Here is a 23154-nt window from a genome sequence, read left to right as displayed (position 1 = left end):
CCTCTAAGCATCTCTCTTGTAGTCTTATTTGTCCTTTAGAGTGAGATCCAGAAAGATCTATAGGTGGGGTGTTGTGAAATCCATGGCAACTTCCTCCTTCCCCGCCCATCCCCCCTTCACACATACAGATGAAGTGGATAAAACCAAGCACACTTCCTTTTAATACAAGAACAAGCAACAAAATAAGAAACTTCAAGTTAGAAAGTTCCGCTTTCACCGAGAGCATAGAGGACGAGAGAGCACAATGGGGGAGCTCTGAGTTTCCAGAGGATGCAGGGGGAGCAAAGGAGGGGGAGACTAGACAGTAGGAAGGATCCAAGTTCTGCCAGATAGGTAGTGCCAGGAGCAGAGTGGGTGAAGACGGACATAGTATTTTCAGAGCAGTCACACTGGGATCTTTGCCCACAGTGTGAATCCAGCTTTGCAGACTGGTATTATGAACATACTCATCTCTGGATCGGTGAATTGCTTCCCAAGCCAAGGAGGTGTCAGCCCTCACTTTTCTCTCCCCCCATGCTTGAGCTGAGGTGTCCAATTTAAAAAAAAAAAGATGTTGGAAGATACGCACTAGCTTTTCCCCAACCTAAGAAAATTCACAAAACATTTTTAAAAACAGCTGAAAAACTGTGTTGGAGTGGGAGAGGAGTGATGTTATGGGCACTAGCCAACAGGTGCCTACCACGGCCACATTCAAACTGAACCACACTGAAAATGTGCAGAACTGATTCTATAGCTTACTTGTTTTCAGGGTGTAGATTGTGCTAGTACACAACCAAATACCATCAAGCGGGGTAGAGCTGGGCTGCACTAAAGCAGCCCTCCGTCCATCCATCTTCATTCTATTTGATAGCAGAAATGTACACACCTCACTGCAAGACAGAACAGCTGCTTCCCCAGTAAACACAGTTGCTTTGTCTCCCCCTGCTAAACATGTAACAGACCACCTGGAGCTGCCAGTTGCGCAGAACTTTCCCATGGTGTGCTACTGCTGTCTTCATTGGTCTGGACTGCAAGAGTTGATAGAGGGTGGTGGGTTTGTATTTTGCGTGCCTTCTAGAGCCATGAACCTACACCCCCTCTAGGATACATCCCCTGTGTTGTGAAGGGGGCTGGATGGCTTTGGGGGATGTTTCTTTCCTAGTCTTGGTCACCACATGATGGGGCCAAGGAGAAGGATGTCATTTTTGGCTTTGGTTGAGGGGTCAGCACAGGGCTCAGGCAGGTCCTGTTGGCTAGGGCCAGAAGCAGGCCAGTTAGTGGCGGAGGAATGAAGGGACACGCATCTCCTGGAAAGTGTGTGGCTTATGATGGATCGGCTCCCATCTGCAAGTTTGGGAGGGTGACAAACAGGGAGAACTTTGCATTCCCCTGCCACAGGGTGCAGCCACTCTTTGTTGGGAAGGGGGTGTCATGGCAGTCCCAAACCCTTCCCTGGCTCTGCACGTGGCAGCATGGTGGAGTTGGGGGCTTGGACCTGCCCACCCAGCTGAGGGTTGGTGCTGGCACTGTTGTTGGTTCCTCTGACCCGATGACGGTTCAGGCTTCAGGTTGACGGTGAGAGCCATTCCCCAAGGACTCCTCGCTGCTACTGGAACCTGAACCTGAAAAAGAGGCAGGGGTCCATCAGGATCAACTAGTAAGCATGTAACATGAAGCTGCCTTATACGGAATCAGACCATTGGACTACCAAGGCCAGTATTGTCTACAGTGACTGGCAGCAGGTATTCAGGGTCTCAGGTCTTATATATCACCACCTACAGGAGCCTTTTAACTGGAGAAATTATTCTGCCCGTAATTGTCCACTGAAAAACTGGGGGGGAGCTGGATGTCTACTACTTAGGAAGGCAGGGTTGGGACTGAGGTAGAGTTGAAAACAAAATTTGGCATACTTGCAAAATTGGTTAATATTTGACAGTTTTTGCACTGCAGATTTCAAAAGTGAGGTGCAGATCATTTGAATGCTAGGTGCGAATTCTTATCTACACATTCAAAATTTCTTGGCATAACAAGACATTAAAATACGGAAGTGAAATGTCATCAAATGCTGTTATCAAATAATCAAAGAATATTCGACATTAAGATTCACAACGGAGAATTTGGGAGAGAAGTTCTGAGTGCCAAACTGTTTCAGCTGTGGGCCTCTTCTGGACAGTGAAGGGTATACCCGAGGCCCCAGTCTCTTACCATTGCTCTCCTGCATGGCTTGACCAGGTCCGTCTTGGCTGGTTCCAAGCTGCAACTTCCTCATATGCCTCACCACAGCAGTTGCATTGAAGGCTTGCTACAAAAATTTGTGTAAAAAGGCAGACAAATGTGAAGGTGCCAAAGGAGACCCTGTGGCAGAGAGAAATCCTGAGAAGACACACAGCCCATGCCTCGGAACTGAATGCTCCCGTTTATAACAATATACCTACAGGAATATGAAACTAATTGAGGGAAACAGTCTCTTCAAACTTTCATTTTCTCCTCTGACTTGCTCAGCATTACCTGCTTGGGGTGGAGGTGGTGGTAGGCATATAAATCTTTTTTTCTATATCTAGTCATCCCTTAGATTTTTCGCCAGCGTTGTACAGTGGTTAGAGTGTTGGACTAGGATCTGGGAGACCCAGGTTCAAATCCCTGCATTGCCACGGAAGCTTGCTGGGTGACCTTGGGTCAGTCACACACTCTCAGCCTAACCTTCCTCATAGGGAAGGAGGAGGACACGAGAATGATATAAGCCTCTTTGGGTCCCCACTGGGGAGAAAGGTGGGATGTAAATGAAGCGAAAGTAAATGAATCTTGTCATTTCCCCATGTGGTTCTTTTATCCTCCCAACAACAAAGATAGGCTGTGCTGAGAATGTGGGAGTGGCCCAACGTCACCCAACCGCTTCCAAGGATTTGACGGCTGCTCTCCCTGGTCCTAATTTGACACTTGGACCTCTATACCACGGCAACCACTATGCTGCACTGACCTCTTGGTTGTGTCAATCATTCTTCATACATACTTATCGCCCCTATGGGAAGAAATGCAGGTTGTCTACTTTAGGACGCTGCTTCTCCACCAACTCTACTCTTCCACCACCATGCATTTCCTGGCTTTGCTAACACCACAGATTTTCATTCCCCCTCCCATCATGTGCTGGACAGGCTTTTGGCTTCTATGCACCTGACATGTTTCCCTCCAGTTAATTATTTATTTGGCACCTTATGAAAAATGCCAGCCTGTTTTTGTTTCGACTTGAAACACTGTCCTATGAACAGAGGCTTTGTCATGAACGCTAGCCAATCAGGATGCTAGAAACAAGAAGAACCAGTTGCTTTTTGGTGCAGTGAGGTTTGTTTGTCTTTCCAACGAGAACCGAGTTCCACTTCACAGCAGGTGCAAATTCCAGGTACTTCTGTTCACAGCTTAAGAGTGCATCTTCTACACCATAGACTTAAAACTGGCTTAGTGAATTGCTTCCGCCCCAGGGATCCTGGGAACTGTAGTTTGTGAAGGGGTGGTAGGCTAGGCCTCTAAAAGAGAATTTTTAACATCCTAACTAAACTACAGTTCTTTTGGGGAGACCCTAGTGTCTTACACACAAGTTACCTGCCTGGAGTTCAATGGTTTTGGAAAGTGCATTTTTTTTCCTGCTTCCCCACAGCATCGTGGTGCCTTTGTGCATCCCTGGGGGTTTCCCCCAGCTTCTCTCTGATCTTTCTCAAACCTGAAGTTTTAGGAAAGATTGCAGTAGAGCCAGGGTGGCTGCTGTGTGAGTGTGTTTGTATTATATGTTGCTCACATTTTCCTTGACCCTGGTCACATTTTCTGGTCACATTTTCCGTGACTGTTCCCTCAGCAGCCACTTCCTGACCACCACCACCAGGAGGCTTTTCATTTTTTTTAAAAAAAGGCACTCGAATATTGTAATATCAATAGAGCGTTGTAAGGATAGGCATAGTGGGTTCTCTAAATCCCAGCTTTCATTGCTTTTTTTAAAAGTCTCTAGCTTTTGCTTTGTCAAGATATACAGAAAAAGGCATATCTTCGCAAAAGAAGGGGCTAAAGACTTACTTTACAACGGTGTAACCATATTCTAGTGCTGGATTTAGAAAAGAAAATGCAAAAGCCTTGTTGGCCCAGGGCAGGAGGGTTCGGCAGGGAAACTGCCATGTAGGAGCCCTGGCGTTGCTGCACTTAACGGCAACAAAAATCCCATCTCTGTCTGGCAGACACACCTGTTACAAATTTAAAGTACATACATATTGGTCTATCACTCTGCTAGGCAAAGTCTGAAGCCTTCTTTCAGCCTTCCTCCATTTTAAGTGATTATTTCTCCTATGGAAGGTGCCTTAGGGCTGTGGGAAACATACCACTCTTTTAAGAAATGCATGCAAGCCTCTCTTGTGGATATTACACCACATGTAAATGTTATTAGTGGAGGCCAGAGTCAGAGAGAGAACTCAGATTTACAGTCTAGCACAATCAATGCAATTTTTTCTTTGTCAAATATAAGCACAACCTGTCGGCCCTTTTGCGTGAGAACACTCTAATGCCCGGCATGAGGGGGCATTCTCACCTTCCACTTGCTCTTGGCAAAATTCTTTTTGATCTGCTCACTAACTGACTGATGGATGTTCTTGTCCAGCGCTGTGTCTCCAGCAATCCTGCGAAGGGGAGGGAAAGCAGGTATAAAACGGCTTGGCAGAGAAGCAGATTGGAGAGGCAAGGAAGACAAAAAATACAAGCTGCTGCCATTCATAATCCGAACCCCATCCCGAAAAAACCCTCCCCAAATTCTGCACCAAGGAAACTTGAACTCTGCACGCAAAACTAGGTACACAGAGCTAGTACATGCATTTGCACTTTCACCAGGGGCAGAAGCTCCCACTGAGGTGCTGTTTTGGAGGGCTGCTCGTGGGCTGAGGAGGAAGCCAAGTACCAGCAGCTAGAGGTGCCAGCTACAGGTTGGGAAATTGAGAGGTGGAGCCTGGAGAGGGAAGGGTTTGGGGAACGGAAGGACCTTAGTCAGGTACAATGCCCAAGAGTCTACCCTCCAAAGCAGCCATTTTCTCCAGGGGAACGCATCTCTATAGTCTGGAGATGACTTGTAATTCCAGATCTCGAGGCACCACCTAGAGGCTGGCAATCCTACCAGCAACCCTTTCAGTGTTATGTGGGACACTGAGCTCTGTATGTTCCCAAGCTATTTTAATGTCCCAATCTACCCTGGACTTTCTCCTTCCCAAAATGAGGGAAGTTCAGGATGACTAGCTTTATTTACCAACATACAGACTGAGGGGGAATCACATTCTTTTCTTCATCCCCCATAATGCACTGGGGGGGAGGCAGGATGAAGAAGCAAGTGCACAAACAGTAGTTGAGCTGTGGCAATGTCCTTTCTCTTTTTCAGAATTTGACTATCAATATTGCTTTCTGGATCTTCTAATGCGGTGGTTCTTAATAGAAGGGGCAATACAGGGCCAAACTACAAGTGACAAAAGACACAGGTTGGACACTTGTAGCTTCCCTCAAGTTTTGATGGGAAATGTAGGCAGCTTGGCGGAATGTTGGACAAGTGACAGTTGAAAAGTCCATTGGACAGCAGTCAGAGAGTCAAGCTGCAAGACCAGGACGCCTACATTTCCCATCAGAACTTGAGGGAAGCTGACAAGTGTACAACCTGTGTCAGGCGTCACTTGTAGCTTGGCCCACAGTCTATACATCTTAGAGGGCATTCAGAACTTTTGGAGGGAAATGGGGGGCATGTGGGATTTTAGGCCCACTTGCTTGTAACATAACAGGTGAAGGAGAGTTGTTATAGGGTTGCCAGATCCAAGTTGAGAAATTCCTGGAGATTTTGGGGGTGGAGCTTGGAGAGGGCAAGATTTGGGGAGGGGAGGGGCCTCAATAGGATATGATACCATGTTGTTCACCCTTCTGAGCAGCCATTTTCTCCAGGGGAACTAGTCTCTGCTGCCTGGAGATCAGTTGTAATTCCGGGAGATCTCCAGCTACCACCTGGAGGCTGGCAACCCTATTAACACTGCTCATCCTACTCCGAAGATAAAACCCCAGATTTTTCTCCCAGGCCCTGAAAACATCGACACAGAGCCAATAGGAATCAAACTTAACATTAGGTAGTTAGCTGATGGCAACCAGGCACAAAGGTCTCATTGAATGTATATGTTTGAGATATTATTTATTTATTTACTTCATTTATATCCCATTGGAAAGGTGGCATATAAACATTTTTATTTATAAATAAATGGAGGCAACATTCAATAAACATGTTGTGTACTTGGTGGGGGGCAGTAGAGAATTAAAGGTGAATAACCATTGTCCCGGTGCATTCACATTCTGTTGGCGAAAAGTGGCCTGAACCCACCAATAGATAGGGTTGCCAGACTCCAGGTGGTGGCTGGAGATCTCCTGGAATTACAACTGATCTCCAGGTGACAGAAATTAGTTCCCCTGAAGAAAATGGCTGCTTTGGAGGATGGATTCTATGACATTATACTATTTTGAGGGACCTCCCCAAACCCCGCCCTCTCCAGGCTCCACCCTCAAAATCTCCAGGAATTTCCCAGCCTGGACCTGGCGACCCTACTACTACATATTCAACTACATTCCAAGCTGTCTTTATACAAAGCCGTCCAATTACAGGGCCCTCTTTTTGTCAATGATCAGACCTAGAGAAATGGCTCGCTCTCTAGGATTTTCCACACCATTGTTGCCACTACTGCTGATACAGCACAGGAGCAACAGGGCTTGCAGGTGATGGAATTATGGAATCTGGGACTTTTCAGTCTAGGAAAAAAAGGGCTAAGAGGAGGACAAGACAGAGATTTCTAAATTATGCATGGGGTGGAGAAAGTGGATAGAGAGCTTTTTCTTCTTCTCCCCTAAATTATACTAGAATGTGGGGATCCTCAAGAGTTGTCAGGTCCCCCCCATCTCTAAACTGGAGGGGGGCATGAAGAGCAAAGCACATGCCTGCGTCCCCCAGCAACGATGTCATTTCCGACAAAACTCAGAAGTGATCAGTTGTGCCAGGTGCCAATTTTTTAAAAGTCAGCCCAAAATGTTAAATTTGAGCTGGTTTTTAAAAAAATAAGCCCTGGAGCAACCTGGTGCTTCCAGGTCACACCCAGAATGATATCATAGCCAGTGTGTGTGTGTGCACTTTGTGTGTGTGACTGCTGGCCTGCCTCCCCCATTCTTGTACACCTCCCCCCCACCCCGCCCCATGCTGGCCAGGTGAATGGCAGCAGGCTGCAAAGACTGGCAGGGGCTGGGGTTGAAGTTGATGAGCAACAGCTTCAGGATGTACAAAAGGAAATCCTTCTTTACTCAATGAGTCATTAAATTGTGGAATTCACTGCTAGTGAATATAATGACGACCGTGGACACAGATGGCCTTAAAAGGGGGTTAGGTAGATGCTTGAAGGAGAGGTCCATCAATGGCCACTGGCCATGGTGACTGGAGGGAGCCTTCATTGGCAGAGGCAGGAAACCTCTGAATACCAATGGAGTAGCATCAGTGGAAAAGCTTAGGCTTCTATCATCCTGTTTATTGGGCCTCTGGGGTAACCAGCTGGCCGTGGGATGAAACAAGAAGCTGGACTAGATGGACTACTGGTCGGATTTTTTTACATTCTTGTGTTTCCCTGCCCCAGTCCCCATGGTGACTATTTCTTCTACCACTACCAGTGTATGTTTGTGTGGTGGGGTCTTTTTCCAGGATTTTCTTAAATGGTAATCAGCATAGTGATATACTATTATATCCATAAATTAATACTTCAACTAACATTTTTTTAACTCAGAAAGCGCCCCCCCCCTCCGCCCACCGTGGCATGCAGGGGGTTGGCCATCGCATGGTCCGGGGAACAGAAAATGGTTGCCATATGTGCAGTGAAGAAAGCTGACAGGAAGAAAACGGATTCATTTGAAATGTGGTGCTGGAGGAGAGTTCTGCAGATACCACGGACAGACAAAAAGACAAATAAGTGGGTACTAGATCAAATCAAGCCTGAATTCTCCCTAGAAGCTAAAATGACAAAACTGAGGCTATCGTACTTTGGTTACATTATGAGAAGACAAGATTCTCTGGAAAAGTCAATAATGCTAGAAAAAGTGGAAGGCAGTAGGAAAAGAGGAAGACCTAAAACAAGAGGGCTTGTCTCGATAAAAGAAGCCACATCCTCCAGTTTGCAGGATCTGAACAAGTCTGTTAATGATAGGACATTTTGGAGGTCTTTCATTCATAGGGTCACCATAGGTTGGAGGCGACTTGACGGCACATTAACACACACACATGTGCTGGGCAGGATAACAGGACATGCACCCACACAGCAGCCATTCCAGATTTGCTGTGATCTTTCCCAAACCTTTGCAGCAAAGCTGCTTTGGGAAAGATGATAGAAAGGCCAAGAAAAATCCAGGAGGTGTTCCATGATGTTGTGGGGAAGTGGGCCAAAAAAACCCCCAAAACTCTTTCGGGTAGCATTGGTTCTAAAACAAATAACCCATGTCAAAAAATCTCTTCTTTCCACACTTTGCTCAACACAACAGCACGGGACACAAAAGGATGCAGCATGATTTCCCCTCTGAAACTGGTAATTTTTGACAGACTGTTGGAGAGGTAGGGGAAGCATGATAGCAAGTAATGAGAAAGTGGACAATGAAACCTAACTGAAGATCACAAAGGAGGGATGTAGAGAACATATCTTGTGCTCGTTATTGGAGCCTTCACAAACAGCTGCTTGAAGTCAAGGCAGCGGGGTTAAAAGAACAAGAAATTCTTAGAAATCCAGATCCTGCCCCAGATAGCTAGATTCTGCAGCTTGGATTGTATCATTGTGACTCATTATGTAGCTCTTTGGGGCTACAGCCTTAAGTGTGCTTACTAATATACGCAGCTGTTCGGAATGTGTACGGTACTCAGTGGGAGTTACCTCTGTGAAAATGTATTTAGGACTAGGCTGTTTATATGCAAAAAGTTCAAAAGCCTGGATGTATAAACATAAGAAGCTGCCTTACACAGTCAGACCATTGGTCCATCTAGCCCAGTATTTTCAGCTCTTCACTAGAAACAACTCTCAGGAAGAAAAAAGCATTCCCCAACAGCTGTTGCCCAAGCAACCAGAGCTAGTGGGGGTTCAACATGGGGCCTTCTGCATGCAAAATATGCCTTCCACCACTGAGCTATGGACCCTACCTTATACTGAAACAGTACACTGATCTAGCTCTCTCAGTAAAGTTTACTCTTGACAGGTACCAGCTCCCCAAGGGCTGAGGCAGAGCTCTGCCCAATCTTTCTGTGAGATCCTTTGTTAACAAATTATGTCAGGGTTGAATATGTGACTTCCTACCTGCAAAGCTAGGGATCTACCACCAAGCCTCTCCCATAACAGTTCTACATATTCAGCTTCATCATAACTCCATCAGGTATGACACTACCATTTAACAAGATATTTTATTTATTTGTTTATTTGTTTATGTCATTTATCGTTCGCCTTTCTCACTGAGACTCAAGGCGGATTACATAGCATGAGATTAGTACAATCAATATCAAGGACATTTCAATAAACAATGCCATCGGATATATAAATACAAGATTACAAAGATATAACATTAGCAAAAATCCAGTACAGAGTGGAAGAAATGCTGAAACGGAGTAGAAGCAATTCTAGGACTGACATTAGATAACACAGAACTACCCAGTAGGGTCATACGTAAAGCAACAGGTACTACATAGGAGCACATACTTAAAGCGACAGAGAGGCAACATAGTGATGAAGTCTGTGGTCCTAACTCATTGGGGAAGCATTTCTCTGAGACCACCTCCCTACAATACAGCCTTCCTATCTGAGTAAAAATCCCTTTTGAAAAATTCAGTTTTGCATCATTTGTGGAAAGCCAGGAGAGTGGGGGCTCTCCTGACCGCCTCAGGCAAGAATTCAACAGCCAGACAGAAACTGAGAGACAGTCTTGCCCACAGCCACTCAAATGAATTCATCTGGGGTTTAGATCGCAGATTTGTACCCACATCTGGCCTCTGAGGAGCCTAGAGGGCTGTCATCATTCTCCTTCCCCCCTCCTCTATTTTATCCTCACATAACAACTTTGTGAGATAAGTTTGGCTGTGAGAGAGGAACTAGCCTAATGTCACCCAGTGAGCTTCATGACTGAGTGGGAATTTGAACTCGAGTCTTCACTAATTGCAGTCCAGCACTAATACTCTACAGTTCCTCTCTCATTAGTTCATGACTAATGGATTCTTCCTTACCATGGATGCTGAAGCGCCTGCTCACAGGTGAAGCGCTTCTTGGGATCCCTTTCCATTAAATGCTGGATGAAATCTTTGGCTGCAAGAAGAAGAAGTGAGAAAGTGATACCACTGGTGTCTCCTGGCCCAGCCCCACCTGATCCTATAACTCAGATTTCTCCTCACCTGATTCTGAGATGTCATCCCAGTAAGGAGAGTCAAATTCATACTCGGCCTTCAGGATCTGCTCAAAGAGCTTGGTGTCATTCTCGTCGTAGAAAGGCGGGTAGCCACATAATCTGAGGGGAGAGATTGGGGACAGGACACACGTGACTAGAAGGCACTGAGGGGGGTGGGTGGAATGAATGTGCAAGCCTGGGAACAGGCAAAACAGAGTGGAGAACTGAGGTAACGGCACAGGGGAAGGAGAGGAAGAAAAACAGATTAGGTTACTTTCTGGTTGAGATTAGAGAAGTCATGGTTGTAGAAAGAGAGGCATGGCTTTGTTTTTTAGGGCTACCAGATTCTCGCCCAGAGACAATGCGTACACTGATGCCACAAGTGGGTCTGAAGCTTTGGCACTTGCTACCTCATTGGTTATTTGCCCCTCCTATCGCTGTGGGGAAAAATGAACACATGGGGCTGTCTACTGTTGAGCTGAGCACTGTCTACTCTGTCTAGCATTGGCTCGCCTTAGTCTCAACCAAGGAAGGGTCCTTCCCAGGCTGCACCTGCTCCCTCAGTTCCATTTTAAAGTGGAGACGCCAGGGATTGAACTTGGGAGATTCTGTGTGCAAAACACGGTCTCTGCCACTGAGCCATGGATCCTCCCTCTTGCTAGTTGTAACAGATGGCAGAAGGAAGGTGGGAAAGAGAGCAGCAGAGTTGCTCAGTGCCTCAGAGTCTCCAGTAATGATCTTAGAAAAGCAAAGTAAATAATGCAAATTAACAGAAGGCATGAAAACCTGCAATGGTTTATATTGACTGCAATAGGATTCCCTTTTTTCTTGACTCGTAATTTGGGTTACTTTGGTAATCAGAGTGGGGGTTTTTTAATTGAAAAATGGAAGCCGCAGTTGCCACTTCTTGATCCTAAGGAAATCTCGTAGGCTGCTTAGCAGGAAAAGATGCAGTTTCCCCATCACAGCAACACTTGGGAGTAGAGAAGTTGCATATCGGTGAACTTCTCCCCATCAGAGTATTCATTAAAAAGGCATCAACATCCTCTGGGGCAAACCACCACCACTCCCAAGACAGAGGCTGTGTTGTTTGTGTGGGGGGTTAAGCCAGAGGCTGTGTTGTTTGTGTGTGGGGTTAAGCCAGATAGCTGTGCATGGAAGGGGATGGTGGGGAGCAGAGAGGGAGAATCAAGACATATCCTGTTATTCTATTGAGCAATGTTTGAAGCCTTCCTCCAACTTCAGTGGCTCCCCCTCCAATGGAAGAACCACTTAAGCGGAAAAGAAGTCTCCTTAGTTTGCTGGAACTTCCTCAGCCTATGATAGGAAACATGCCTGTAGGCATAAATACGGGGAAAGTGGAACTTCCCAGAAAATTCTCCAGAGGTGACCCTACAATAAACTTCTCAAGCTATGTGCAGAGGTGCAATAATTAAAGGCAGAACAGTTATGCAAACACACTTGGAAGCTGCCTTGGTCTATTAAGGCCAGTTTTGTCTGCTCTGACTGACAGCTGCTGTCCAAGGACCTCAAGCAGAGGCCTTTCCCATCATCTGCTACTTGATCCATTTAACTGGAGATGGCAGGGGCTGAATCTGGAACTTTCTGCATGCCAGACGGAGGCTCTCTCCCTAAGCCATGGCCCTTCCCAGATAAATGAGGCAGGGCATCACCCAGCATCCTGGTCCTTTGACAAACATGCACTCAGGAGTAACAGAGCCCTCCCACCCCATTGGTCTCTGTCTCCCTACTTGCCTCCCAGCACAAGTCAATACATACAAGATGTAGGCGATGACTCCAATAGACCAGCAATCAACAGCCTTGCTGTAAGGCTTCTGTGCCAACACCTCGGGCGCTGGATGAGATGCCAAGAAGAGGAGGAGAAGAAAAGAAAGCGACCCATCAGAGATTGGAACATCCCACTGACCCTGATCTAGGGCTAGCAAGATAGCCCTTGTATTGTACTAGAAATATCCTTTTAAGATGTGCCGTCCCAGGAAATCTCTCAGCCCGGGGCTGGCTGCATGGGCCCTTCACTCTCCTGCATCAGTCCCCAGGCCCAAACAAGGCCACCCCAACCTTGTCTGCCAGCATTGTTCAAGTGCCTCCTTTTCTTAACCTTTGCAGTGCTGGTTTCTAGCAGTGCCATGCCAAGCAGGGTCACTCCCTTCTAAACCCACTGATGTCAATGGACTTTGAATGGTATATCTTTGCTTAGAACTGGACTGGAGCTTCTATTTCTCCCACCTCCATTACAGAGAACTGTATTTCACAGTCAGACTTGGCCTTAATTCTCAGTACCATAAGGAAACCTGAATTTGGGCTGTACTACTTTAGAATACCAAAAGGAGCTACATTCCGCAATACAAAAAAAAAAATCTCTATAGAGAAAAGTAGCACAAGGAGAAATCTTCAGGCCTACTTTTCTTGCTAATGTTAGCTTTCCAGACACAGGGAAGTCATCTTTCCATGGAAGAGTATTCAGTTATGTCAGCCCATACTGCACCCTCATCTCCAGTTGGAAGTGGCTCAGCTCAGATGTAGGTTTACCATTTCATTTTCTCACGTTTTACTGACTGCCTTGCCTTGGTCTGCTGATTTATTGGATTATGGGAAGGAAGAAACATTGGAGACAGCACTGGGGATGGAGCATGCTGAACACTAAGACTCTGGTCCTCTTTCCACTGCACTGTCGTCAGCCCAGGTTGAAGCACAGGAACAGTATAACCCCACCCTTAGGGGGAGAGACTCCTGCTGCATGTGCACACCCGGTCTTCTCTGCCATTTCCTGATTTTTGCCTCCTCCATCTCCAGGAGGAGAGAGCAGAAACCCCTCGGCTACCACTCTCTTAATGAGGAGTTCATTCCCGCCCCCAGCAAGGGCTGCTTCAAACATTACAAATTTCCCACATTGGTAGCATTCAAACAGAAGAAAAATGTGCAAGCTGTTGCATCGAAGCACTGCACCTTTGGTGCAGCAATTATCCATGTGTGAACACACGCTGGATGGCTGCAGCCAAGCAGTTTCACAGCACATGTATGCAAGATGAAACAGACACACTGATGATGCTTGCATGTAATGGTGTGCCGTGGCTTGCAAGCTTTTTCCTACAGAGAAGTGTTACTCCTATTTTAAAGAGGCCTTATAATCCCCCTCCACTGAAGCAGGCTGCAGGCAACCAGGCCCAGCGTCCTCATTAAAATCCCACACAGCAGTGAGTCATTTTCTTTCTAGGCTACATCTGCCCTTTCCATACAGGGGAGGGGGGAAAGGCTCTGCGGCTCACCCACATAGCCGGGAGTCCCACACGCCGTGGCCATGACGCTGCCAGAGCCTTCAATTTTGGACAGCCCGAAGTCACTGATCATAATTTTGGAGTCTTCATCCAGACTGTAATAGAGCAGGTTCTCGGGCTGACGGAGGCAGAGGAAGCAGATTAACAAAACCAAACAGCACAATTAATCAAATATGCAACGAGGAAAAGATCCAAGTAAAGATGCAGAAGGAAACTTCCACAAGGGGATATTTCCAAGCTTCTCTCCCAAACAAAACAACACCGCCCATCCCATTGCCTCTGTACAAAAATACAGCAAACAGAGATCAGCCTGGCCCAAAACAGAAGATGAGAAATAAGCATGACAAATGCTGCTACAATCTGATAAAAACGTTTTGTCTCTTAAAACCATTGTCCCAGTAAGCAAGACATCATTTTCTAAAAGAACCTGAAGAAATATATGTTGGCAGGTACAGAGAACTCTGTGCTGGAGATCACTAGCCCACTTGCTGTTCTAGGAGGGGAGGGAAGCTGTGAGAGTTCACCCCTTTTTAAAAAGTGTGCAGTGTAAACATCAGCAGGCCAGTGCAGCTTTGTGACTTGGTTGGCCTGAAGATTTAACTGCGCACAAAGATTATGTGAATAGACAAGAGAGAGAAACTCATCACACTATTCTGGAACTTGTTCAAGCAACAAAGAAATGAAATTTTTTTAAAAAGTCCTTTCCACTCTTCTGGCCAGAAAGCTCCAGCACTCTAAAAACCATCTAAGGAAGCAAGAAATATCATTTCCGCAAGACAGCCCTGGAACAGGCCAAGCCATCAAGTCATGTTAAATTATTCCTGACAAAATAAGCTGACATGATGCCACCTGGCAGCCTCAGAGCTGCTGAAAACTTCTAAGAAATCCTGAACTGGATTTCAGAACTACGGAGCAACAAAGGTGACTGGACTTGGATTTTTAAGAGCCTGGAGCATTATTAGGTTGTAATCCACTTCTGGCAGAGCCAGATTTGTTTAATTGACCCTTGAGGAATCCTTAAATCAGCGATACTTGTTCAGTGGCTTAGGAATCGTATGTAGCTCTTTGACATGGCTCTTCCGAGCACTGTTCTCCAATGCAACACTTGCCCCATGTTTCACAAAAGCGGGCAAGGCTCTTGTCTGGTAGGGCTGGTGATTGGCAGGTGGTTCCCACCTTGAAACAGTTTCCGCCGGATAAACTGAGAGGCTTCCTGTGGTGCAAAACTCATGCTAGGGAAAGAAGTAAGTGTGGATCTTTCGGCTGAAGATAATTGCAAAGGTGGTGGTATGAGCCACAGAGTGAGTACCACCACTTAACTATGAAATGGGCAGTGTCTCTGATAGTTTACAGTATCCTGGACTGGAAGTGGAAAATTAAGGTTGGGGGAACACATGTCAATTTACAGCTCTCCAACTCTCCTACACTGCCCCAAGAAGAGGTGGTAAAAATTGGTCTAACCACACATGACACTGCCTCTGAGTCCACTGTGGTTCCTGTCTAATCCCACATGTGCTGCGAGTTCCATGTCTGAAACTCCCAGTGATTGAAACTTAATTCTCAGGTATGTGGAGGCTTGGTTCACATCCAGTGTGTAGAGAGAATGGGCTTGCTTGCCTGTTCTCCCGTGCCTTTTACCTGAGCTGAAACAACTCCAGGGAGCTGTTATTTGTCCCATTAGGGAAACTTCAGTGGACTGATGGCAGGGGGAGGGGGGCAGATTTCTGTGTAATCCATCAACAGATGCAAGTTTCCCAACAGGACACATAGTAGCTCCCTGAGGCTGTTCCAAGCAGGCTCTTGCATGCCTGAGAATGAAATTTTAAAAAATATGGAACTTCCAGTGCATGCCTGGTTTGACAGGACTTAGGGAAGACCAGAAAACAGCCTTGGGGACAGAAGAGCAAATGAAGGCAGTCTAAAGTAGTTTGTGTATTCAATATGCAACCTAAAATAATAATAAACTATTTCTGATGAAATGCAAATGGGATTGTTTCTTACTTTTATCCCTTTAGCATGACAGTTTGCACAGTGGACAGCTACAGGTCTGTGTGAGAAACCTGTTATGGATACATACACTCAAAGCCAGGGACACAGTTTATTTAGATTTCAGGAGACCTGAGTATCCCTCAATCATTTCAGCATCCTTGCCACATACTTGTCAGTACCCTGGGCCAAGGAAGAAATCCATGGTTAATTTAGAAAGTGATCCTAAAGACCTGTAGATATCATTCTGGGAAGAACCAATACAACAGCTTGATCAATAGCTCTAGCCGAGTACAAACCTGCATTCATCTAAAAACCAGGGACACCCCACATCTCACATTACTGTTTTCTATAGGACAAAGACAGTTCTACTGCGAAGAGATCTCTCCGAGCTGCCCATTCCAGAAAGGGTGGCATATTCTTCATTCCAATGCTTTCTGCATATCATCTAAAATATCCCAGGGTTGGCTCAGCTACAAGGATCTAACCACAATGGTCTAGATAAGAAACAGCCCCGAGCAGCAAAACAGGCTGGGATTTCTAACCTGCTAAACAGGTTTGAGTGCTCAAAGGAAAAAGATAAGGACAGAATTTATCAGAAAGGTGGACATGCCAAAGAGCCATTTTCTCTGAAGGTGGTTTGGCAAAGCTTCGCACTCAAAAGCAAAGACTGTCTCTGTACTGCGGCATTCAGTGCTGCAGAACAAGACAGGTGCTCCCTTCCCGCACCACGCTGACAACTGGAGGCCTCATCGCATCTGATGAAGTGAGCTGTGATTCACATTATGCTGTAATAAATTTTGCTAGTTTTGGGGCACCACTGGACTCTTGTTCTATATTGCTGCTACAAACTAACAGGACTACCCTTCTGGAACTGGAGGGCTTGAGTGCAAACAATGCAGCCAGTGCTGGCTGACATGTGCTGAAGAGTCAGGCAAAAGACCTGCCCAGAGACGAGATAAGTCATCGAAGAGCAGCTTTCCTGAAAGACTATGAATCTTCCTCTGTGGCAACATGCAGCCAGTGTGCAATATTATATATATATCCTCTAGAGTATGCCCAGGAAGACTAGCCAGCATCCCTCAAGAAGTAACTACACACCCCAGAACATCACCTAGAATAGGGGAAGGTGACTTTTTTGGTCCAAGTGCTGAAAAAATGCTATGTCTACCTGTAAGATGTTGATGTCCCAGCAATCAAAGGGGTTGGGAGGGAAGAGCTGAGAGGCTGTACCTGGCCAGACACCTTAGGAGCAAGCCAAGCCTCAGTAGCAGTACCACCACCACAGGGAGTTACTTTGGGCCCAGTGGGCAGCTGCACAGGTCCAGGAGGCTGTGGTGGACATAAGCCATGCCTGTCACCTTCTCTGATGCCACCACCAGTTCTAATGGTGCTGGCAGCATGTCAGGGCCTTGGCTGCTTGGCTGAAAAACCAGCCCTGAGCGCAGAGCAAAGTGGTTGGGCATGCCACAGTTTGGCACACAAAACATCGCATTGCCTACCCGGGCTATAGAACATCCCCCAGAATGCTTTGCAACTCTCAAGGTGACCCGGGACAGACAAATTAATGTGAAAAGGGCATTATTCAAATACTATAGAAAATTAAAATAAGATGTTCAGGATATAAACAAGAGTCAAGCTCCCTTTGTTAGATACAAGTAGGAATGAAGATCCCCGAGCCCTTGTATCAAGTCAGAAGGCGGGAGGGGTGCTGCAAAGAAGGGAGTCAGGATGCAAAGGTACAAAGCAAACTGTAATCAGCTTGATTACAGCAAGGGAAGAAATGAGAAAAGGATTCCCTGAAAGCAGTGTGTGGAAACCACTGGCCGAGCAAATTCAGGGCACCTGTGCTTTGCCCTTCTAAAAAGTGATCCTGGTTTGCAATGGGCAGCTTAAGAAGTGAGTGCTGACTCACAGAAACTCACGTGGAAATATATGTAGGTAGTTGTGTTGTTGCAATAGGTATGCTGCTGCTTTAAATGAACTGTATTGGTGATTTTAAATTTTTGTGCTATTAGTTTTTTTTTATATTGTTGTGCTCTGCTCTGAGCCCGCTTGTGGGGAGAGCGGAATATAATAAAATAAATATAAATAAAGTTCTTAAAATAACTCAACTTCTGTTTGATTTAGCTTATTTCTGGCCTGCTTTGTGCAATGGACACTACAGGCTACAATAAGACTGAAAGGATAAGCTAAACTGGCCAACGTTGGATACAATACAGAGAACTTTAGGATGGGCAAGAAGGCTGTTTTAGAGCAAGAACAGATGCTGGGTAAGTGGAAAAACATGTCAGGTTAGCTGCAGTCAAACTGTGGTGAAAAGACTGAGCTCAAGAATGTTATCTGAAGATCATGCAGCTTCCGCAAAAAGATATTAGCAACTTGGCTCTAAAAGATAACCTGCTATTGGCAGAGGTTGAGATGTCTGTTGATTTTACTCAGAGTAAGGCCAGAATCCAGGGTGTCCATCAAATGGCTGTGACACGATGAGGGTGATAGGACAATATGAAGAAGAAACCTTGTGGGCAGGAGGGCTTAATTCTTTTTCTGTTAGCTTTCTCACGGCAAATCTCTCCCTCCACCCTTTTGGTTTGCTGCACTGTGTGGGGAAAAACAAGAAGCAAGGGAAGGGCTAAGCAGGCACACACGCACTCTGGTGTCCAATTCTCTGTGCTGGGCATAATCTAACAGCGCCATCCTAAGCATAGCTACACCCTTCCAAGAACACTGAAGTTGATCAGCCTCAAAGGATCCTATTCTGTTTAAGATGGTATTGCCAGTAGCTGGGCCTGCCCCTAGCCTGGTCAATGGCACTCCTTTCTTCACAGGATGATCCAAATAATCTTAGTTTGGTTAGCTTACTCACTTGCTCTCTTTGATCTGGCTAGTCAAGTAGAAAGGAGCTATTTGTTTCCCTCCATTAGCTGGAAACATCCTAATATAAAATGTTTCCAGGTAGAATGAACAATCAGGTACGACCACGGATTTTTTTCAGCTGGAACACGGTGGAACGGAGTTCCAAAACCTCTTGAAAATGGTTACATGGCTGGTGGCCCTGCCCCCTGATCTCCAGACAGAGGGGAGTTGAGATTGCCCTCCATGCTGCCGAGGGCAATCTCACACACATCCCACTACCACTAGCCTTCCAACTTCTTCAGTTCCCTGAATAGTGTATTCTCTCAGCAACTGAATGCAGAATATTCTGTTCTAGGCAAAATGAAATTCTTCTCCCACCTTGCTCAATCTTTGCCATTGGGGATGTTGTGTGGAATGCAGCTAGGGCAATTACTGGATACCACCTGTGAGCAGGTGAGAAACCACTTCACCATGCCGATGGCACCTTTTTGCAGACTAACAAAACTCTTTAGTGCTGGCATTGCAGAAGGTCAGGCACACGACCTCATCAAACCCACACCTCATTTTTGAAGTAGAGCAGGATTTCTTCCCCACAGAGTCCTGACATTAGATGAATGTTTATAGATTTAGAGGTTAAACTGTTGCAATGGATGCTGAATGCGTCCTATACCATATTGTTAAAAGCTACAATGGTATGAATGGTAGCATAGCAAAATTTGCAAAACAGAATATTGGTCATGGGATAAAAAATAGTGTGTCCCCTATACTACATTATTTTGTGGAGAAGTGTATTTCTTTTTTTTTATGTATTGAACTAATATGCTCTCCAACATGCAAAGCAATACCCCATCCTGACTATTTCCTTCCCTGCCACTTCCTTAGATTTTATATCAAGGGGATAATTGCTGTTAATATGATATTGTGACCCGCCTTGAGCCCACTTGCAGGGATGGTGGGATATAAATCCAATATATAAATAAATATAAAATATAAGTCACTGTTTCTTGTTGATTATTGCTGTCTCACCAGGTTTCTGATATTCCCACACTATCTTCTGCTTTCTCTTTGAAGAAGCCACGCATTCTAAGACCCAAGTCAGAGGAAAGGAGTCTGGAGTTCTGAGCTTTGGGAGCCCCACGCATGCAAAATCCAGCCTCTCCTTTGAAGTTTCTTTCATTAGTATGTTCAAGACCCAGCACTTTTATCAGTCTTTCTTGGCATGTGATTTTCCTATGATACCTCCATGATATTGCTTCTCCATTGTCTCTGGATGCTCAGTGTCAGCTTCTGCCTCATCCTCCATTAGATGGCACAGATTAAAACTGGGGGCCCCAATCTTGTACAATGCATGGGCACTTTAGGAATGTTGAGAACAGATGGGGGAAACCCGTAACAAAAAAAGCTGCCATGGGAGGAGCAATCGCCAAAGAGTTGATGTGGGGACTCGGTTAGGAGGTTCCCACCCAAGCATTGTCCTACAATGCAGGGCTTCTCTACATCACCAGTCAATGGAGGAAATAAACTCTGAGGGCCACCTCCCCACCCCACCCTCCAATATATATAATGCTCACGGGAAAGGAGTTAATCGGCAAGCAGGCACCTGCACGTGTGTATAACTGAAATCTAAGGTGGTTATAACAAGCTGATGTCCCCGAGCAGGTGAACACACCCACCTTGAGGTCACGGTGCACGATGCCCATGTCATGCAGGTATTTGACAGCATCTAGGATCTGCCGGATGAGCTGGCTGGCGTCTCGCTCTGTATAAAATCCCTTCTCCACAATCCTGTCAAAGAGCTCCCCTCCAGAGACCCTACAATAAGGGAGAAGGCACAAATTGGTTCTACCCTGAGACTTGCCTCTGCTGCCCCCTGGAGGAGGGTGGCCCGGATTAGCTCCACCCACAGTGACTTGCTGAAAAGCCCACGGTATGCCAGGCTGTCGTTCCCCCCTCTTCCATCCCCAAAACTGAGGCTTCTAGCTCTCACTCCGCAACTTACAGCTGCATGATGAGGTAGAGATGCCCACCACTCTCGTAAATATCATCCAAAGCCACAATATTAGGGTGCTTGATCCTACCAGAAAGAGACAGAAAGATAGCATTGGGATGTGGAAAGGGTTCAAGCATCCATAAACCATCACTTTGCTATAACAAGACCTAAAGACCCGGTATTTGTCCTATAACATGCTAGTTTCTCCTCCACAGCCTGGCTGCTCTCGTGGCCCCTTCAACTTTGAAATGACGAACCTTCCCGGAGGGCAAAATTCTGTCCCCTCCACCTTCTCCAGTTTCTAGCATTGAACCCAGTAGAAGGCAGCTTCATGGGGGTGAAACCATCAGTCTATCAAGGTCAGTATTGTCCACTGGAATTTGTAGTGGCTTACCAGGGTCCCAGGCAGAGGATTTTCACATGCCCTAATTGGATTCTTTTTAAAATTGGAGATGATGGGGATTGAACCTAGGATCTTCTGCACTGAAAGCAGATTCTCTACCACTGAGCCATGTCCCCTTCCCAAGTACTTCCAGGACCAGCATCAATTGTGTAATATCCATTCCTCAAATGAGTGTTGCTGTAGAGGAAGAGACTCATGGGTAGCTTTTTTGACATGGGAAGATATGGTTCCCATGTACTCCCATGAGAGTTAGGCTTGGTTCACATGCACCATCCTCATGTGCTCACATTCCTTCCGTTTGGGGGCAAACCAGACTTTGCTGTCACATTGAACTAGCAAACTAGGGCTTGCGCTTTTCCTCCAAACAAGACATGGCCTCCGATTCTAGTTTGGAGAGCAAGCATAAACCACAAGTTGCCAAAGTAGACATTCTAGCACACTAAAGTTCGCTGTGGAACAGGAAGTCAAGGAGATAATCAAAGTAGAGAGGAAGGAGCATGCAAGTCTAAAACTTGGATCTGTCAGCCAAAGCACGGTTTGGAGACAGAAGTGAAACAGGTCCCACAGACACCTCAATTCTACAAGGGAAATGGGGGATTTACCTAGTGGGACTATGCCCCAAGTAAATAGACCCTAATGAGGAGTCTGCTACTTCAGCCTCATTTCGGTAAGCCCAGGCAGAATCACTCCCCACACTCACCATAGTGCTGTTGTAAAATAGACCTCACAGGCCTTACAATCTAGGAGGTAGAGGAATTGTCCCCAAGTCTCAAGTTACTAGACCCTAATGAGGTACTTACCTCTCTACCTGTTATTGTGGATGACAGAATGAAGCTGGAAAGGCAAACTCCTCAACAGGGTCTAATAACTTGAGATCTGGGCCAGCTGAGGCCTGATAGATGCCTGCAGGGCCTTTATTATTTATTTATTTATTTATTTATTTACTCATTTATACCCCACCTTTCTCTCCAATGGGGACTCAAAGTGGCTTACATCATTCTACTCTCCTCTATTCGATCCTCACAACAACCCTGTGAGGTAGTTAGGCTGAGAGGGTGTGACTGGCCCAAGGTCACTCAGCAAGTATCCATGGTAGAGTGAACTTGGGTCTGATCACAGTCCAACACGACAGCACATGGGCTCTCTTTTTTGGCAGTCATTGCCTCCAAACCAGGAGTACTGCGACTCGGCAACTGGATAGCAAAACAGGAAGTCTCCCAGACCAGCTCTTGCCTGTTATGAACTCCCTGGTGCCTTAAGCAAACTGCTTTTTTTCTTAGCCTCAATACATCTGCAGGGATTTGGATGCTTTACATATTATTGAGATATTGTATGTGAAAGGTGTATAAATACTCATTCTTATCATGCTGAAGCGCTGGATAGCTGTGGCCACCAAAGAAGTGAATTCTTAGAGAGGGAAAAGGGAACAAGAGTGTTTCACAAGGCAGGACGTGGCTAAAGAGGGTGATTTGCTGACATTAGCCACATTGTTTTAGAAGTCATACATGATCCAGCTTCTAAAACAGTTAAACCATAACAATATTTTTGTAAAGGTTACAGGAATGGAAGGGGGAGGGAAGCTGTGTCATTTGCAATGTCACTGGCAGCAGCCAAACGTATACTTTAAAGCCAAGCATGACCCTTTCCATGCAGATAAAAACATTCACAAGGGAGGGGGACATACAAAGAGCTAAGATACGTGTTTCTGCAAACCCAGAAGGAATCTCAGGTTTGCAAGGTGGGGGGGGGGGGGAAGGAGAGAGAAAGAAAAGAAAGGTTAAAAGCGGAGGTCTGAAACTCCCCCTCCCCAAAGTGTAACAATAACATCTGAGCATGTGCAGGCATGGAAAAACTAGAACTCCGGTGGCATTTTGCACTGCTGTATATGGCATCCAGTAACGGGAACAAGGGCTGACACGGGAGAGTCAGGAAGGAGGCAAAAAAAGAGAAGCGAGTTTGACGGAAGAAGCAGGAGTGGGGATAAGATCAAGTGAAGGAGAAACCACAGGGCTAGGGGTTGGTTAAGGGCAGGGCTTTTTTCTGGGAAAAGAGGTGGTGGAACTCAGTGGGTTGCCCTCGGAGAAAATGGTCACATGGCTGGTGGCCCCGCCCCCTGATCTCCAGACAGAGGGGAGTTGAGATTGCCCTCCGCATGGCACTGTGGGCAATCTAAACTCCCCTCTGTCTGGAGATCAGGGGGCGGGGCC

General features: G+C 46.0%; 1 protein-coding gene across 4 annotated transcripts in view; it reads right to left on the bottom strand.

The window, feature by feature from the left end:
* Window positions 1-138: 138 nt before the first annotated feature.
* The window catches only part of CAMK1 (calcium/calmodulin dependent protein kinase I), a 43577-nt gene continuing 20561 nt past the window's right edge, over window positions 139-23154 (bottom strand). For all 4 annotated transcript variants that reach the window (XM_054977760.1, XM_054977759.1, XM_054977762.1 and 1 more), the window contains exons 4-12: window positions 20554-20628; window positions 20228-20366; window positions 13704-13830; window positions 12196-12271; window positions 10424-10536; window positions 10259-10337; window positions 4547-4634; window positions 2185-2281; window positions 139-1601 (exon numbers count right to left, since the gene is read on the bottom strand). In XM_054977760.1, the coding sequence (XP_054833735.1) occupies window positions 1537-1601; window positions 2185-2281; window positions 4547-4634; window positions 10259-10337; window positions 10424-10536; window positions 12196-12271; window positions 13704-13830; window positions 20228-20366; window positions 20554-20628 (859 nt within the window). In that variant the 3' untranslated portion in view covers window positions 139-1536. The remainder of the gene's footprint in view (window positions 1602-2184; window positions 2282-4546; window positions 4635-10258; window positions 10338-10423; window positions 10537-12195; window positions 12272-13703; window positions 13831-20227; window positions 20367-20553; window positions 20629-23154) is intronic.

This window comes from Eublepharis macularius, chromosome 4 (assembly GCF_028583425.1).
Source record: "Eublepharis macularius isolate TG4126 chromosome 4, MPM_Emac_v1.0, whole genome shotgun sequence".
Taxonomy (NCBI): Eukaryota; Metazoa; Chordata; class Lepidosauria; order Squamata; family Eublepharidae; genus Eublepharis; species Eublepharis macularius.
Note: the sequence above shows the minus strand (reverse complement) of the source record. Positions and strands in the feature narration are given on the sequence as shown.